At 45.3% G+C, this 19383-nt stretch overlaps 2 protein-coding genes across 2 annotated transcripts in view; both read left to right on the top strand.

Moving 5' to 3' along the window:
* Positions 1–368: 368 nt before the first annotated feature.
* Positions 369–6724, top strand: LOC139235182 (alpha-internexin-like). The gene is made up of 3 exons (XM_070866401.1): positions 369–1409; positions 1504–1628; positions 4996–6724. The coding sequence occupies exons 1-3, from the start codon at positions 369–371 to the stop codon at positions 6722–6724; spliced, it is 2895 nt and encodes a 964-aa protein (XP_070722502.1).
* A 7131-nt stretch (positions 6725–13855) lies between these two features.
* The window catches only part of LOC139235181 (neurofilament light polypeptide-like), a 30221-nt gene continuing 24693 nt past the window's right edge, over positions 13856–19383 (top strand). Inside the window, exon 1 of the mRNA XM_070866400.1 lies at positions 13856–13930. Coding sequence (XP_070722501.1) covers positions 13856–13930 — 75 coding nt within the window. The remainder of the gene's footprint in view (positions 13931–19383) is intronic.

The following is a 19383-nucleotide window of genomic DNA, read 5'->3' as shown; positions in this document are numbered from 1 at the left end:
ACTGGACACAATCTTTTGTGTCAGTGAAATACTGCTTCAGAGCAAGGCAGGGCGATAGTCAAAGCTTGCCCTAGCATTCGGCAACAGCATAATATCTCAATCCTTGTGAAAATCAAAATTATGGTTTACTAGCTTTTCGAGTTTTTTTTCTCTCCCAATCTTAATTCCACCTCTAAACTGAACATTTCCATTTTAAATGCAAATCCGAAAGTCAGGGAGAGAGGGTTGTGTGCGTCATACGTCCCAAATCCCCCTTCAGAATAGCAAACAGCAGGCAAAGGATGGGTTTTGCAGTGTTAGCACCCTCTATATAAGGCGGAGAGAGAGCGCTGACTCTGCACTGTTGCAGACAGCCCAGCAGCAGCAGGATGAGCTACGGCTGGGATTCTCTCGGCGGTTCCCCGTACCGGAAGGTGCACACAGACCCGACCCGCAGTCTGACTCGGAACCTGGGCTATTCAGCGCCCGGTTACCGCGCCCACAACTGGTCCAGGGGCAGCAGCAGCAGCGTCGGCTCCACGTACAAGCGCTCCAGCCTTTCCACCGCCCGCGGCTACAGGTCCTCGGACAGCGGCGATCTCGGACACCCGGCTCTCTACAATGACGAGCAGAAAGCGCTCAGCGCCAACGAGAAGGAGCTGATGCAGGGTCTCAACGACCGCTTCGCCGGCTACATCGACAAGGTCAGGCAGCTGGAGCAGCAGAACAAGGGTCTGGAGGTGGAAATCACAGAGCTCAGGCAAAAGCAGACTTCTCCTTCTCGCCTGGCCAACATCTACGAGCCCGAGATCCGAGAACTTCGCAGCCTCATCCAAGACATCGAGAACCAGAAGTCGCAGGTGCACCTGGACAGCGAGCACCTGGGGGAAGACCTGCAACAGCTGAAGAACAAGTATGAGGACGAGGCCCGCCTTCGAGACGAGGTGGAGAACAACATTCGAGTCTTTAAGAAAGACAGGGACGAGGCTCACTTGATTAAGTTGGAACTTGAGAAGAAAGCTCAGTCCCTGGCCGATGAAATCGTGTTCCTGAAGACCAACCACGAGGAAGAGGTGGCTGATCTGTTCGCTCAGATCCAAGCCTCGCAGGTCAGTGTTGAAATGAAAGATTTCACCAAGCCCGACCTGACGGGAGCCCTGAGGGAGATCCGAGCCCAGATGGAAGGATACACCAATGGCAACATGCAGCAGGCCGAGGAATGGTTCCGATCCAGAGTGGCCAAACTTAACGAGGCGGCGGAGATCAACAACGTGGCGTTGCAGAGCACCCGGCAGGAGATCAGCGAATATCGCAGGCAACTGCAGACCAAGAGCATCGAGCTGGAGACTGTCAGAGGCACCAAGGAATCTCTGGAGAAACAGCTGAACGACATTGAAGAAAGACACGATGCAGAATTGGTACACTACCAGGTGAGAACTGGCGGTCCGCTCTCAATTTTGCTCGGGTTTGATTTCCGCTGGCGTTCGTTGTAACGTTTTTTTTTAATCACCTTTTGTTTTGCAGGATACTATTCAACATTTAGAAAACGAGTTTAAAAATACAAAATGGGAAATGACTCATCACCTGAGGGAATACCAAGATCTGCTGAATGTCAAAATGGCTTTAGATGTGGAGATTGCGTCCTACAGGTAGGGTTAATCCTAACTTCCCGCTGCTGTGTCTCGCACTCCGCCGTATTGCCATGTCGATCATGTCACACGCCAGGTTAAGAAATGATCGCAAGCTGCGAATGTTAAACTGTAGAATGAGGAAACGTGTGCTCTCTGGAAAGGTGCAGAATCAGCTGCAGTCGCCCTGAAGGGGTTAAATTATTTGCGTCAGTGACCTGTTCCGCATACCTCCGCAGTATTTCTGCATATGGTTTGCGAACTATCAAACAATCAATCTAACGCACAAAGCCAGACATTAGCGCCCCTTAGTGTAGACCACTCCTTTTCTATATTAGCATTAATAACTTCAAGGAGATTGCAGAGCTGAGCATTTCTCCTTTCTGACTATATTCTACCTCTGACCGACAGCCTTGCTCGCAGTCAGCAAAACTGAACAACTCGTCAACTCCTAAGCCGCTATTGTGACTGTATTCCGAGCAGTTAGAGATGGACCTGAAATCTCTAAAAGTGGTGAACGCAGTCCCACCAAAAACATGGAGATACGAGAAAGGGTTAAAGCTGCAGTGATCTTGAGAGAGAGATAAACTAGAGAGCAAAACAGTACATTATTCAATACAACGAGATTTCTTTTTCTCCCCAATCAATCTGTGCAAAAATTACGCTGAGAATATTTCAACTTGCTCAGGAATCAAGTTGCGATCCTGCACCAAAATCAAAAAACAGAACATGCCTCCCTCTATTCCGAGGACCCTGAATATTAAGAAACCTTGTCTGATTCTATACAGTTTCGCGTGTGCAATTTCATAACATCATCAGATTTCGCAGATAATTATTCTTGCAAAGGGGTCTGTGTGTATTTCCAAAGTCACCAAGGACAATCGGTGTTGAAAGGGTTAACATTAACAGAGACTGAGGTAAGTGCCACAGGATTGATTCTCGATAAACCAGAGCGGTTGTGAGTTAATATTGTCGGTGATTTCACAAGTACAGTGTGTGGAGGTGAGAACTGAGGGGCGTGAGGATCCTGTAAATGGGGACCTGTGCAGCATCCTAGGACCATTACCATACTCTGCAACAATCGTTTCTACCATTAACCCGCTCCCAGAAAAGCCAAAGCAGTGTTCAGGGAGCAGCAAACTGAAAATAGAAAGCTAACACCTCGTTTCTTCAGTGTAGTGCTGCCAGGTGAATTCTGAGCAATGTTTCACTTCGGCCGCAAGATGAGGCACCATGCGGTGATGCGATGCTGCAGTTTGCTGGAGGGTGGGGAGCTGAGAGGCAGAGCTTCAGCAAAGTTCGTCATTGAAAACACTCCTCTCACTGGCCACTTGCAGTTATTGTGCGCTGTTTTTGCAGCCCCGGCTATTTCGGTCCCCTAAGTTAAGCTAGACTCCCTCAGAAACATGGTGGGGACACAGACCAGGCTTAAAGACAATGGATTTTTTACCCCAACATCTTTTATATTTAACTTCTAACCCTCACATTCCCAGGATGATATTTCTACATCCGTAATCATTGGAGCAAATCTTTTGATGCATTTTACAATTCACCTTTCCGGTCAGTAACTAACTGTAACTGACACTTTTTCAAAAAATAACTCGAATTCGTGAAGTTTTTCATCATAATTCTATGAAATAAAAATCAGATTGAATTTCCTTCATGTATTTTGTGCCAAATGTCTCTGCTTTGGGGTTTGACACAAGCAGGTAAGCTGTGTTGAAGGGCTTGCACCTATACCAGCATGACCACTCCCAATGTGGATTACAGGCTTCTGAAGACAGAACATGTTTTCATTAAATGTTATTAAAATTTGCATGCTGTGTTCAGCGTAGAATCATAGAACGGTTACAGCACAGAAGGAGGCCATTCGGCCCATCGAGCCCGTGCTGACTCTCTGCAATCACACCTCAGTTATTCCCACTGCCCCGCCCTTTCCCCGGAGCCTTGCATTTTTTTTTCCTTCAGGTACCTATCCAACTCCCTTTTGAAAGCCACAATTGAATCTGCCTCCACCACCCTCTTAGGCATTGCATTTCAGATCATAGCCACTCGCTGCATTAAAAAGTTTTTCTTCATGTCACCTTTGGTTCTTCTGCCTTAAACCTGTGTCCTTTGGTTCTTGACCCTTCCGTCAATGGGAACAGTTTCGTTCAATCTGCTCTGTCTAGAACCCTCTCAATCTTCTCTGTTCCAAGGAGAACAACCCCAGCTTCTCCAGTCTATCCACGAAACTGAAGTCCCTCATCCCTGGAATCATTCTTGTAAATCTTTTCTGCACCCTCTCTAAGGCCTTCACATCCTTCCTAAACTGCTCCAGTTGGGGCTGAACCAGTGTTTTATAAAAGTTCATCAAAACCTCTATGTATGAAGCCCAAGACTCTGTATGCATTTTAAACCGCTTTCTCTACCTGCCCTGCCACCTTCAACAATTTGTGCACACATACCCCCAGGTCTCTGTTCCTGCACCCCCTTTAGGATTGTACCCATCAACATAAACAGATATCTGAAGAAAGTTAATGATGTTTTAATGTTACATTATATTTAAAATAAAGTGCTTCAAGGTTACTGCAACAGGGTTTAAATAAGTGAGTTAATGTCAGGTAATTTAAAATATCTTAAACAGCATGTGTGTGGACAGTGAGTTAGGGCAGGATTGGATTTGGCTGCGATGTCCCCATATGATAAAATAATTTGCAGATATTCACCGTGTTCAGTCGTGTAGAGATTGGTGCATTTGAGTAAGATGCTGAAGGGCTACTAGCACAAATAGACCCAGCAAGAAATAGGAGAGGGTCCTTTAGCCCCTCGAGCCTGCTCCACCACTCATTTAGATCATGGCTGATCTGCACCTCAACTCCAATGCCGGACTTCAGAAGAGAAGGGATAGAATTTAGAAAATCATTTTTAAATTTTCAAGTTTGAGTCAGTGATTCTTCATATGATTCACAACTGGCCACAATGTTACTGTCATGGGAAAGCCATGGGCATTGTGCAGATGCAATGTGGTTTTCCAAAGGTAGGATAAGAAAATGGAGAGCTAGGCACCCTACATTACTCTCCTCCATGGACAGTGGCCTAGTATAGCAGGGACAGGGGTCTCGGAGAAGGTCATTTGCTCAATTGCATGGTGCTTAGCGTGAAGGACTTACAAAGAGAGAGAAATACAAACCATGTAAAAGCGAGACAAAAAAGAAATAATTTAATTATACCAAACTGTCTATGGTAGCTTTAAAGTCATAAAGCATTGGCCTATTCCCCTTTTCCTAATCTGCAGGCCTACTCCTGCACCTATTTTCTATGTTTCTATGTTTCTATTGTTTCAGTTTTACATACACAAGTTTAATGCATCTTATAAATACATAACTGTGCTCTCTTCTTTATTAAGGAAACTGCTTGAAGGTGAAGAGACAAGATTTGGCTCAATTGCAGATAGCTTCACTCCTGCTTCGTATACATACAGACAAGCACAGCCTGTGACACACTCAGTTTATGTCACGGCTAAGACCAAGGGCACCCCCACAAAGATTGCACCTCAGTACAAATTTGTCGAAGAAATTATAAGTGAGACAACAAAGGAAGTTGACATGGCAGAGCTTGAAGATACTGTTCTCAGAGCGATCTCCGATGACGGGTCTGGTGAGAAATTTGATGAAGAGGACCAAACTAAACAGGAAGAGGATGAAGATAAGGATGAGGCAACGACAGCTGAAGCTTCAGATGAGGAGGAGGCTGAGAGAACCAGTGAAACTAAAGAAGAGAGCACAGAGGAAGAAGCTGTAGATAGTAAAGAAGCCGAGAAGGAAGAAACAAAGGCGGCAAAAGAATCTGAAGAGACTGAAAGCATTGAAACAAAAGAGGAGAGTGAAGTAGCAGAGACGACAGAAACAAAGGCTGAAGAGGAATCTACAAAAACAAAAGAGACTGAAGAGCTCGACGCCGTTGAAACAAAAGAAGAGGTTGAAGAAGAAACGGCAGAAACTAGAGAAGACGCTGAAGAGGAGGAGACCACAGAGACAAAAGATTCTGAAGAACAAGAAGCTCCTGAAACAAAAGACAAGACTGAACAGCAAAAAACTACAGAAAGGAAAGACACTGAAGAGGAAAAAGACGCTGAAGGAAAACAAGGCAAAGAAGAAACTACGGAAACGAAAGGGTCTGAAGAGCGAGCAACATCTGAAACAAACGCAGAGGCGGAAGTGGAAGAAATTGCCAGCCCAAAAGATGAAGCTGAAAGTGTGACACCAGCAGCTAGTGAGGAAGATCAGACAGAGCCAGGAGGTGCTACAGACAAAAAAACTACCAAGGAAGAGGCTGAAGACACTGCGGCTCAACAAAAAGAGGAGTCAAAAGGAACAAGTACCAGCCAAAAAGATGAACCTGAACCTGCTGCTGAAGAAAATCCAGAGGAAAGTAAAGATAGCAAGCAAGCGGATAAACCAGAACAAGAATCACCTAAAGTGAAAGAAAAGACGAAAGCAGAGGAAAAAGAAGCTGCTCCTCAAGAATCAGCAAAAGAAAATGAAAACCAGAAAATCAAAGTGGAGAAAGTTCAAGCGAGTGAAGAAACAAAGGCATCAGAAACTTCCGGGCAGACCGAGAAGTCTAAAGAACAACCAAAGGAAGAAAAAGTCGAAGAGAAAAAATCTGATATCCCGAAGAAGGAGGGGAAAGAACCCAATAAGGACAAGGAATCACCAACAGCGGAAGAAAAGAAAACTGACAAAGATAGCGACAAGAAGGACGATAGCAAAGAAAGTGAAGGAAAAACAGTGAAAGCCTCCAAGGCAGAGAAAGTGGAAGAGAAAGTTGCAAGTGACAATCCTGAAAGCAAGAGCACGCAGTCTGTAGCCAAAATACCAGAGGCTGTCGTAAACGGCTTGGATATCAAATTGGATAAAGAAGAGAAAGTAGTTGAGACAGAGAAGAAAACTACAAAAACCTCCACAGAGGTCATTCAGAAAATTGCAGAGGAAAGCATCAAGAGCAAGGAAGAGACAACGAAAGTGTCAGTTACGAGCACGGTGAAAAAAGAAGTGATTGAAGAAACAAAAAAGGAAGAAAAGTCGGTGACCACTTCCTCAGACACTAAAAGTGATGCCAAAGAAAGTAAATGAATACAAGAAAACTTAATAGATCCGACAATAAGAAATGCATGTTACATGGTAAAGGCCTGGCACTTTAGCAATTTAAGAACATAGAAATGAAATATATGTTTGTGCAATAGGAAGTATGGGATTTTCTCAGGGGAATAATTTCAATTTTAATTTATTGTTGCATGAATAATTGCACAATTAAACATTGCCATTGCCATGGGGTGCTTACAAATATCTTTCACTTTGAGAAATAGTTTTGATGTCTATGAAATCAAATACAACAGAAAAAGCCTTAATTTTCCTGTTGATTTTAATATATTTAAATACATGCGCATTGCGCATTTGGATTCAGACATTTTTGAGTCCGCGGTGAGATGATATACTAACAGTTGCTACAAATATAATCAATGAACAAGTAGCAATCAACATGCCATTCACAAATAAATGCACTTTGTCAAAGAAAATGGATCGGCTTCAATGTGATTTATTTATTTGGGATATTTTATCTGTTTCATAGAATCATAGAAATTTACAGCACGGAAGGAAGCAATTTCAGCCCATCGTGTCCGCATCAGCTGACAAAGAGCTATCCAGCCTAATCTCACTTTCCAACTCTTGGTCCGTAGCCTTTTAGGTTACAGCACTTCAAGTGCACATCAAAGTACTCTTTAGATGTGGTGAGAGTTTCTGCCTCTACCATCCTTTCAGGCAGTGAGTTCCAGACCCCCACCACCCTCTGGGTGAAAACATTTCCCCTCAAATCCCCTCTAAACCTCTTACTAGTTACTTGAAATCTATGCCCCCAGGTTGTTGACCCCTATGCTAAGGGAAATAGGTCCGTCCTAGCCACTCTATCTCGGTCCCTCATAATTTTATACATCTCAATAAGGTCTCCCCTCAGCCTCCTCTGTTCCAAAGAAAACAGATCCAGCCTATCCAATCTTTCCTCATAGCAAAAACCAAGGGACCCAGGACTGAGCCCTGTGGAACTCCACTGGAAACAGCCTTCCAATCACAAAAACACCCATCAACCATTACCCTTTGCTTCCTGCCTCTGAGACTATTTTGGATCCAACTTGCCACTTTGCCTTGGATCTCATGGGCTTTTACCTTTGTGACCAGTCTGCCATGTGTGATCTTATCAAAAGTCTTGCTAAAATCCAAATACACTACATCAAATGCACTACCCTCATCGACCCTCCTTGTTACCTCCTCAAAAAATGTAGCCAAGTTAGTATAAAGCATCATATGTCCTCAAGATATCCCAAATTATGTCACAGTCAGTTAATTACTTTTGAAGTATAGCCATTGTTCTCATATAGGCAAATGAAGCAGCCAATTTGCTCACAGCAAGGTCCTATAGTGTAAATGGTTCTTCCTGGGACTTAGTTCCTTAATCCTTAAAACAATCCATGAACCATGTACAATCAACCTTAAAAATGGACTCAAAAGATAAGAAAGCACAGAAGGATAAAGGATTGGCTCACAAATCAATTCTTTTCACAGTCTATATATAATCTATCCCATCAAGTTTACTCATTTATTCAATCTCCTGAGGAAAAGCATTAAGCAACAAAAGTGTGTCCCCTGAAGCATCATTCCATTTTATCAATAAGATTTTCATCCCTGGTCACCGGCAGCTAATCCAGATTCTACCTCCACACCTGAAATGCCAGCAAATAATATTAAGAACAATTTGTCCATTTTTCACTTTACTTTGCTGATTCTCTGTATTCTCATGAGATTATAGACACTGACCCTTGCGGCTGTTATTGAGAGAGAAGTAAACCGAACCCCAACATAAAGGCTTCACGCCTACCATTTTCTGGGGCACTCACAGCGTAGACAGAAAACTCCCACCTTTTGGTGGGACATCAAAAGACCTCCTGGATCTCAGTGTGGCAGTCACCCAGAGAGAGTTGGCACCCATTCATATTGTGGGGGGGGGGGGTGGGGGAGGTGGTAGGGTCATAAAAGGAGGCTGTCAGCAACCTCGTCAAACCTTCCACCAGATAAGTTTAGGGTAGCAACATGCAATAGTGGGAGAGGAGGCCATGTGGCTATTGACAAAAACCAACAGCTCTGAAGCTAACAGAAAGTTTCACTGTGCAAGTTCTGAGATCTGGAACAGCCACACATTCACAAGGACATACCTGCAGCTTGGTGACGTTCCGGCCAAGGACATCAGCTTAATCCCAAAATGTCGCCATAGCTGTGGTCTAGTCAGATGCTAAGATCTGCACAATGCTCAACTTCAGGTGAGTCAGAGGATGGAGGGGCGGGGCGAGGATATTCAGCCCTATGGAGTATATATCCAGTCAAGTCGGCAGAATGATTCTTCGGACTACCTGGATACTTTGTAAATTTACCAGTTGGCAGTGAAGATCTGCACATATGTGTAAACAGGCAAGGGCAGAGCCCTGTCCAAACTGTGTGAGCTGCATTCAGAGCCAGGCAGTACAAAAAAAGTGCAGCGCCCATTGCTTCAGTAGCAGATTCCAACGCACTCCTGACTGGTCTCTCACCACCCACCCTCCATAAATGTGAGCTCATCCAAAACTCGGCTCCCCGTGTCCTCACTCGCACCAAGTCCCGTTCACCCATCACCCTGTGTTCACTGACCTATATTGGCTCCCGTTCCAGCAACGCCTCAATTTCAAAATTCTCATCCCGGTGTTCAAATCCCTCCATGGCCTCGCTCTACAATCCTTATCTCTACAATCCTCCGATATATCTGCGCTCCTCTAATTCTGGCCTTTTGGATATCTCCGATTTCCTTTGCCCCAACATCGGTGGCCGTGCCTTCAGCTGCCTCATCTCCAAGCTCTGGAAATGCCTCCCCAAACTGCTCCACCTCTCTCTCCTCCTTCAAGATGCTTCTTAAAACCTACCTCTTTAGCCAAGCTTTTGGTCATCTGCCCTAATATCTCTCTATGTGGCTCGGTGTCAAATTTTGTTTGAGAACACTCCTGTGAAGGTCGAGGGACATTTTATTGCGTTAAAGGCACTATATAAATGTAATTTGTAGATCTACTGATCTGAGATACAACACTACAATATAACCACAGAGCAGCTTTGATATTAGGTTTCGTTGGGGTGCTTGTGCTGTCGATTCCTAACGTGTGAGCCTCACACAACTGGCTTCAGCCCCAGAGTAAACATGGCAGATTCACCAAGACCAGCCACAGGGGAGCTGCGGTCACATACGGTCCTTCCCATATTTTATCTTCCCATCGACGGTCGGCCTTTCCCAATCTGCCGGCTTTAGTGCTCGCTGCTCATTGGACAACACCGGTTGTACCTCACCTGCCCACCTGGAGGCAGCGATCCCAGAGTCCACTGCGCCCAATGTAAGCACAGCTTTACATTGAGGGCGTGCAGCAAAGGTTCACCAGACTGATTCCCAGGATGGCAGGTCTGACATATGAAGAAAGACTGGATCGTCTGGGCTTATATTCACTGGAATTTAGAAGATTGAGAGGGGATTTCACAGAAACATATAGAATTCTGACGGGATTGGACAGGTTAGATGCAGGAAGAATGTTCCCGATGTTAGGGAAGTCCAGAACCAGGGGTCACAGACTAAGGGTAAGGGGTAAGCCATTTAGAACTGAGATGAGGAGAAACTTCTTCACTCAGTGAATTGTGAACCTGTGGAATTCTCTACCACAGAAGGTTGTTGAGGCTAGTTCGTTAGATATATTCAAAAGGGAGTTAGATGCGGCCCTTATGGTTAAAGGGATCAAGGGGTATGGAGAGAAAGCAGGAATGGGGTACTGAAGTTGCAAAAATGATCAGCCATGATCATATTGAATGGTGGTGCAGGCTCAAAGGGCCGAATGGCCTGCTCCTGCACCTATTTTCTATGTTTCTATGTTTCGTGAGCGATTGCCTGGCAATTACAAGTGGGGACAATGCGTGATCATCATCAGCCCTGGACAGTAAAACTTGTCAAAGCGTGTACATTGTTGATAAAAACAGTAGGTGTGCTTTTGAGTGGGTGGGAATTGCTTTCATTTCTGAAATCATTTCTACCGAGGCTTTTTCTACACTTCGTCTCCCCTTCCTGCACCGTGACTCAGCAGTTTAAGATGCTCAAACCCAATCGCACACCACAGCACCATCTACTGACAAGGCTCCTAAGCATCGCTCTGTTTAAGCATTTATTCGAATCACTGACCATACACAACGGTTTAAATACTGAATTATTGTTGGCTTTTTCACATTCCCCACATGCACTGTGATCTAAGAACTGCAACACAGTGGTCCACAGGACGGTTAAAGTGGAGCAGATTGGGATGCTCAGCCACACCTGGTGGATAATTTAAGGAAGGTTCTTGCTAACACAGACGAATAGATACTGACTGATGGTCCAGAATGAGAGCTATACAGGCATGGACTGAAATAGAAAGACTTGCATTTATTTCACGACCTTTCACGACCACTGGACGTCGCAAAGCGCTTTATAGTCAATTCAGTACTTTTGGAGTGTTGTAATGTGGGAAACACGGCAACTGAGCCACATATGTATTCAAAATTTACATAAAGACAATGGGCTAGACTTTCCCGAGAGCCTCTCCATGCTCAATGGGCTAGGCCTCCCCGAGAGCCCCTCAACACCCAATGGGCTAGACCTCCCCGAGAGCCCCTCAACGCCCAATTGCCTGCACAGAAAATAACGCTAATGTTTTGCACGTAACGCCGGCGAAAATTTCCATAATCAAGTTAAAAATAATCTCGGCGGTTAAAGGGAAACTATGTAAAACGGGCAGTTTAAAAAAAAATTTAGTCCAAGGTTGCAGTTGGGCCTAGGGAGGGGAAAAACCTTTTTTTTAATTCACAAAAAACAAAATAAAAAGTTTTAAAACATTCCCAAGAGACTTTTAAATCTAATTGCTGTTTTACAATTAAAAAAAAATAAAGAAAGAACCTTTAACTTACCTTTCTTTGCTGAGTACTCACCTACCGCACTGGTTAAGCAGCTTTCACAGGGCGGTTCCCTCGGCGATCTGGTCGGGTTTCCGTTGAGGCCAAACTTACGCCCCGGTGATTCTCTCGGCGGTGCATGTCAGCGGTTTGGTCCCAGCGGGCGTTTTCAGATCTGGGCGATACCATTGAAAAACTAAGTGGGAAACATTGATTTATTTAGTAAGGTTACCTCAAAGTCATACGAATCATCTGTTCGACAAGTCAGCTTTACTCTTGTTGATGACGGCAGCAACATTTCTGCATTATTTGAAATTAGTTCAGTGGCACAGCACTCCTGGGAATTGATTTTCACTGCCTTTGCCTGGCCTCAAAGTGGGGTCGATAACTTTACTGTCCCGTTAACACGGGCAAGGCGGGTGGCTCCATTTTGAAAGAGACCTACTGCTGGGTGTCCAAAGCACCTGCCTGATTCAGGCAATAAGCACCCCCCCCCCCCTTTAATATGGAAGTCGGAATCATGTGACGGAACTGGTCGGTGCCTGCACCATGCAGGCTCCGCGGGCAATGGAACCAAAGAGACCCGCCAAAGGTGGGCGCTCCTCCGGGGCTCACCGAAATAATCCGGCCCTCCGCTGTGCCGGGACCCCCAACCTCTGCAGATCTTTGCGGTCCTCTATCCCCCCCCTATCCCCCCCCACCCCCCACCGCCCCAGCAAATGACCTTGTCCATTGGGGTGGGAATAAAATCGCAGCCTATATTTCCCAAATTATTCACCATGTCACGTATAGTGCAAATAAGACTGAGAGAATGGGGTTCAGTTGTGTAGTTCACCTTGTTCCTCTGCATCTGCGGCTGTTAGACAGAGGGTGCTGCAGTGTAGTTGCATTTAAGTTGCATTTAGTTACAGCATCAGCTGTGGTGCAGTGGATAGCACTCTGGGTCAGAAGGTTGTGGGTTCAAGTCCCTTCTATTTTCAAAAATATACTTTATTTATATAACATTTTCACAATACATTAGAAAATAGTTCAGTGCCTTGCGGTCAGCAATTCCATACAATCCGTTTGGATGCTGACAGCAGTTCCATACAATACAGTGCATTTCATTTCAAGGTACAGTTTAGTACAATCCGTAAATCACGTTACACGTAGTACTGTGCAAATAAGGGTATTACATGGAGTAGATGAGAACAGGTTTACATTACATTCCAGGATACATTTCAATACCGATCACGAATCACGTTACATGTAGCACTATGTAGATGAAAGCAATACACGGAATGGATGAGAATACATTTACATTTCTTTACAAGTAACTAAACAGTGCAGAGACTTTCATTATACATGGCACAACACAGGTGTTTTTCAGTACATGGTGCTCTGTGTATACAAGCAGATTAACAAGTACAGCCCGAGGGGGGTCTGGTTCCATCCCCTGGTTTATCGTGGCGGAAGGGCCTTCTCCAGAGACTTGAGCACAAAAATCTAGGCTGAAACTCCCAGTGTAGTGCTGAGGGAGTGCTGTACTGTCGGAGATGCCATCTTTCAGATGAGCCGTTAAACCAAGGCCTCGTCTGCTCTCTCGGGTGGACGTAAAACATCCATGACATTATTTCAAAGAGCAGAGGAGTTATCCCTGGTGTTCTGGCCAATATTTATCCCTCAATCAACATAGCAAAAACAGATTATCTGGTTGTTTTCACATTGCTATTTGTGGGAGCTTGCTGTGTGCAAATTGGCTGCCCAGTTTCATACATTACAACAGTGACTACGCTTCAAAAAGTACTTCATTGGCTGTAAAGTGCTTTGAGATGTCCAGTGGTCATGAAAGGTGCTATATAAATGCAAGTCTTCCTATAAATCTGAATACATGCTGGAGGATTTTGTGACCTTGGCCCTGATTTTAACCCAACCCTCCCGGCAGGAGCAGGGCAGGTGCGCAGTTAAAATTGCACACGTCGGGTTACTGCCCCAGATACCGCCAACCGCCATCTTAACTCCAGAGCTGACTCGGCTCACCGACGCACCTGTGGGAAAGTGGTGGGAGCCTCGTGAATAAATTCAATTCGGGGTCCAACGATGTCATTTGGGCTCCATAGTGCATCTCCAAAGCAGTTCTGAGCTTCCAGTTGTCTTCTTCCTGACGTTTCTCCGCCTCCCACCTTGCCTACCCTCATTGAGCACTCACTGCTTATCGTGGTTGCTGCTTTCACTTCTCTCCTTCGGATGGACGAAGGGTTGGAGGAAGAGGAGCAGCAGCTTGAAGAACCAGCAGCAACTGAGCCTGTTAGAAGACAGCAGGTGAGGGGCGGGGGAAGGGCGGAGGCAGGGGCTGCTCGCAGAAGACCATAGCCAGCCCACAGGGTCTATCGTCTGAGTTACATTCTTCAATATTTCTGAGAAAGCTGCACTGAAACTAGAGAGGCCAGAGATCAGGTGGCAGAGCAGCGCTCTCAGTGACCTCCCCAATCCCCTTAGCATTAACAGTTCTTAACCCTTCACCAATCTCTTGATTCTGCCTGAAGAACATTGAAACCATTCCTCCTGTCTCTGTGGCAATGAAATTCTGACAAGGCAGTTCGAGTTGAGGTCGGAGATCAGCTATACTCCCATTGAATGGCAGAGCAGGCTCGAGGGACCGAATGGGCTACTCCTGCTCCTAATTCTTATGTTTTAAGAAGCTGTCACGAGAAGACATTATAGATCAAAATTTCAAATGTAATAAAGGTGTTGGTTTTAATTCCAAACACAATCATGTTATGAATTCTTAAAATCACCCAAGAGATCAGCCCATGCTGCTTTACTTAAAAGATTTACTAACTCTACCAGACCTATGAGATGCCCCCCCCAGTAGTGTTAGCAGAGCTGCTGGAAGGCCGTGGTTGCTCATAGAATCATAGAATCACAGAAACTTACAGCACAGAAGGAGAATATTTGGCCCATCGTGTCTGTGCCAGCCGACAAAGAGTTCCCAGCCTAATCCCACTTTCCAGCTCTTGGCCCGTAGCCTTGCAGTAACTCAAGTGCTCGGCCAAGTACTTTTTAAATGCTATGAGGGTTTCTGCCTCGACCACCCTTTCAGGCAGTGAGCCCCAGAGCCCCACCACCCTCCGGGTGAAACAATTTCTCCTCCAATCCCCTCCCAACCAATTGCTTTAAATCCATGCCCCTGGTTATTGACCACTCTGCTAAGGGAAATAGATCTTTCCTATCATTCTATCTAGGCCCCTCAAAATTTTCTACATGTTGGGGACACTTGAGTCACACGTGGCTGCCGATTTCTGGGAACTCGAGCACTTAGGCTGCTGCAAGGTCATTGGTTGAGTCAGTGGCAAGGGTACAGATGTGCTGACCTCCTGCGAGGGGGCAACGCTTGTCTTTTCCTCTGTGCCGTGGGGCTGTGGCTCATCACAGATCTGTGGCTGGGTTAGAGAGTGAGGTAGAGGGACCCACACATGATTGGAACACCCAGCACTAGTGAGCAGCAGCGGGTACTGGTGGCAAAGACAGCCCAGGAGACAGCTCATTGCAGGACTCCCAGCTTTGCTAAAGAGGATAGAGATGTGGACTTCATGGGCCCGGCAATGAGAAGATAACTGCTTGCTTCACACACACAGTTATATCAGCTATTGGGAAAACTGACAAGGTGTTTCACCACCATGGCTGAAAGTGTGGAGAAGTCAGCATCCAGCTCGTGTTCTTTCCCGGGGCATCGGCACTCTGCCGCCTACGTTGATGACATTAACTAATTTGTTAATATCAGCTAATCTCTGATCTTTTAAATAATCAGGATCGACTGCAAAGCAATATGCTGGGTATATTGGGCTAGAAACTCCACTTTTTTTGCATGCTTAATGCCCACTTAAAGCCGTATAACGCCCATATATCGCCCATTTTGGCACAAAATGGAAACTGATGGGCATTTTTAGGAAACTTATCGCCAAACATTACTTTCCCCATGTGCTTAACGCCGGGAAAAAATATTACCGCCGCTCACCTTTTTGGGGCAGAATCAGCAGAATGGGAAAATTGAACGCCCATAATATCGCCCAGCGTTACTTTCCGCGTGGATTTAACGCCGAAATTCAATATTAACGCTCGCCCACTTTTTTGTGTCGTAAAGAGCATATTTACCGAAACTAGCGGCCATGAAATCGCCCAGCGTCAATTTCATCACCTCGCACACATATCGGCCACAATATCGCTCGCCCAAAAAACTGCCCAGAAAAAGTGGAACTAACCAGAACTAATTGCAGCGTTATGGACGCCATGTTCTAGATCACATGTCGCATCCTTTAAAAGGCCGCTGTGCTTCAACCTCGGCGGAGTTCGGATGTACTCTGCAGGTCGTTGGAATTGATGTGAACATCTCTACAAACATCTTGACCATACTGTGACCGATTGGAATTGAATAGGTGTCTTCTTGTTTGTGATAAATCGGTGGAAAACAGAGAGCTACTGCAATGGAGCCTGTCCTTTCTCACCCTCTCTTGGTGACCAATTACATGCAGCAGACTCGAGATCACTGAAGGTACACTCCACTGCATTATGTGCCCAACGTAAGACGTGACAGACTGATGAGGAGGACCAGATGTTACAGTCCCCGCAAGTACAAGGAGAAGCATTCTTACCTCAACTTGCCCGACACCACCTGCCTTCGGAGACTGCAACACAAAGAGATTATCACTGAGATCAAAGTCACCGTGACACTGTCATTCTATGCCTCGGGTTCTTTTCAGGCCACAGCTGACGACATTTGCAGACTTTCTCAGCATGCCACACATCGCTGCATTAGACAGGTCACTGAAGCCCTGTATGCATGCAAAAGATACTTGATCAGCTTCCCTATGACCAGGAAGGCACCGAGTGAGAGGGCTCTAGGACTCTCCAGAATTGCAAACTTCCCCAAGGTGCAGGGAGCAATAGACTGTACGCACATCGCGATGCGAGCACCTTTTCAGGATGCAGAGGTTTCCAGGAACCACAAGGGATTCCACTCCCTGAATGTCCAACTGGTTGTCCACCAGAAAATTATACTGGCAGTGAATGCTCAATTTCCGGACAGCATCCATGATGCTCACATTCTGCGTGAGAGCACTGTATCTGACTTGTTTAACAATCAGCCACAAGGTCAACGCTGGATGCTTGGTGACAAACGATATGGCTTCGCCGCCTGGTTGATGACACCCCCCCCCCGCCCTGCGTGACACCCACACCGAAGCCGAGAGGCGATACAACGAGAGCCACAGAGCAACTCGCAATATCGTGGAGAAAACCATTGGAGTGCTGAAGTAGCGCTTTAGATGTCTGGACCACTCAGGAGGCAAACTCCAATACCACCCTGAGCAGGTAGCTCAATTCGTGATGGTGTGCTCCACGCTGCACAACTTGGCTATCAGGAGGGGACAAGAATTGACTGATGAGTCTGCCAGTTCACCTCACCAGGGAGAAGAAGAGAAGGATGAGGAGGCGGACACTGACATCGGCCCGAACAATCAGGCTGATGCTGAAGCCATGCCCCCATCCACCCTGTAGACTGCATGAAAGGGCCCATGATGGCATGATAACTGCAACAGCCTTATGTCAGGAGCTCATCAATGATCGCTTTGCCTGAAAGAATGTTGGTGTTATTTACAAGGCTGACACACTGCTGGGTGTGCAGGTCATACATCAATGGTGGGCATCACCTTGGTGACAGTTAAAGTTTAAGTTGATGCCAACTATGCTCTTGGTGCTTAGTAGGCTTTTTATACTGGTGAATCTCCCTTGTGCCTCCCACAACAGCCAGATAAGTGCACACCACAGCCACACATGCTTTCAGTGCCTCTGAGCTTCCTTTCCCTCTGTCTCCTCTTCTGCGCATGTCATGATGACCCTTGATGTCCTGAATTGCGGGAATCGAGCATTGCCATGCCGTTGCTAAGGACAGCGATACTTTATGGCAGAAGGTCAAAAAAATGTAACGCTGACGCCCATTTCAGATTGCTCGCGGTAATGCCCATTTTCAAAAATGGAGACTAGGTGCTTTGAGAATGGGCGAGAAGCTGGCGATCTGAAAACTCTTTTTTCCGCCCACGCCGGAAATATCACCCATTTTTGGGTGATAAGCACAAAAGTGGAGGTTCTAGCCCATAGTGTTTAATCAGAGTTTAAGGCCAAATATAACACACTAGTTTGCAGCAAATCATACGACTGTGACAAGCAGCTGGTATTGATCCGATTGGACAGATGGCTGACAGCGCGAACAGATCTCCGGCTTATGGCCTTTCTTCCTCTTTCTAGATCCTCCAAGAGTGTTAATTAAGGAAGCTCTCCCCTTCACCACCTGTGCTGAAAAACCCTCATAGTGTTACTGTTATTTTCTTTTTAGGGGTGAGAATCGGAAGCAATATTAGCAAAACCTTTTAACCTATCCCCAAAAAACTCAGTACCCAATGGGGCATTGAGTTCTTTGTCTCAATTCTTGAAACAAAGCCCTCCCGAAAGGAGTCTCATGATCTTGTTCACATGTCTTTCCTGATTATACTTTCTGAGGATTCCTCCATTGGAATTCGTCTTAGCTCTCTTGTCTGCTACAACCAATTAATTATCTTCGCAAGCAGTTCTGTTAAGCTAACTCCACTTTAGCATTATAACTTGATTATTGGTAATAATAGAAGAACTGTAGGCATTGTGTCTTAGTTGGTCAAATTAAAGATACATAAACAGAGTTGAAATCCTAACCTGAAAATAGCAGATAGTTGCTTGGAAAACAAGATTGTATATAGCTGTCATAGTGCAGAATGCTATCACATCCGCAGGGAACAAAAAACATAAGCACATTCTAAGCATCTGTCTAGTTATTCTAATACTAGTCTGAAGAGACTTTTTGTCTCCAGTTTAACACAATCATGAAAACACAGCATTATTCGTATCACCAGTTTTGATTGCATAACCATGTACATTTTGGACACCCCTGATTTCTAACAACTCTTTGAAAGCATCTACCCATTTTCTCACCAATCTCTGCCTCTCCAGGGCTGAGTACAGTTTCTGAGCCCAGAGTCTGCATGGCGGCTGTTTGAGCTTCCACCAAAGCTGCAAAGGCTGAGACCATGAACTCCTGTGGTGAGAGCCCAGATGCAGCCTCACTGAAGGGGATCACACTCTCCATGGTAAACTGCAAAGCTCTGACGCCCCGGGACACCACCCAGGCTTGGGGCCTTACGGCCTGTCATTGAGGGACAAACTTCCTTCTGTATGGGTGAGCTCACATGAGAAAGTCACCATCAGAAACGTTTTGGGCCTTCAAACAAAATTCACACAAAGCTCGTGGAGTATAAATATAATGTGATTATTTAGTTAAATATAGAGTGATAAAACTTTAAATTAGGCTTCAATTAAACTTTCCCTCTTAATACGAGACATAATGTAAAGCACTTTAATATTGAGTTTGACTAAGGGTTTAACTTATATTTATTAGAGTACAATCAGACTTAAAGCTATAATAACTAGAAATTAATATTACTTAGTAAATCGACTTTAGTACTTTATTGCTAGATGCCAAGTCAACATAGGGATAGGGAATGGTAGCATAGGGGTTATGTTACTGAACTAGTAATCCAGAGTCCTGGACTAATGATCCAGAGACTTGAGTTCAGCTGGGGAATTTAAGTTCAGTTAATAAATAAATCTGGAATAAAAAGCGAGAATCAGTAATGTTGACCATGCAACTACCGGATTGTTGTAAAAAACCAACAAGTTCACTACTGTCC

The sequence above is a fragment of the Pristiophorus japonicus genome, chromosome 22 (genome assembly GCF_044704955.1).
Source record: "Pristiophorus japonicus isolate sPriJap1 chromosome 22, sPriJap1.hap1, whole genome shotgun sequence".
NCBI lineage: Eukaryota > Metazoa > Chordata > Chondrichthyes > Pristiophoridae > Pristiophorus > Pristiophorus japonicus.
This window is presented reverse-complemented; position numbering and strand designations above follow the sequence as displayed.

Excerpts from the sequence above, each read along its gene's own strand:
- LOC139235182 (XM_070866401.1), top strand. The coding sequence starts at position 369 with ATGAGCTACGGCTGGGATTCTCTCGGCGGTTCCCCGTACCGGAAGGTG. Across the intron at positions 1,410-1,503 it reads CAGAATTGGTACACTACCAG|GATACTATTCAACATTTAGA; the intron begins GTGAGAACTGGC and ends TTTGTTTTGCAG. Across the intron at positions 1,629-4,995 it reads GTGGAGATTGCGTCCTACAG|GAAACTGCTTGAAGGTGAAG; the intron begins GTAGGGTTAATC and ends TTCTTTATTAAG.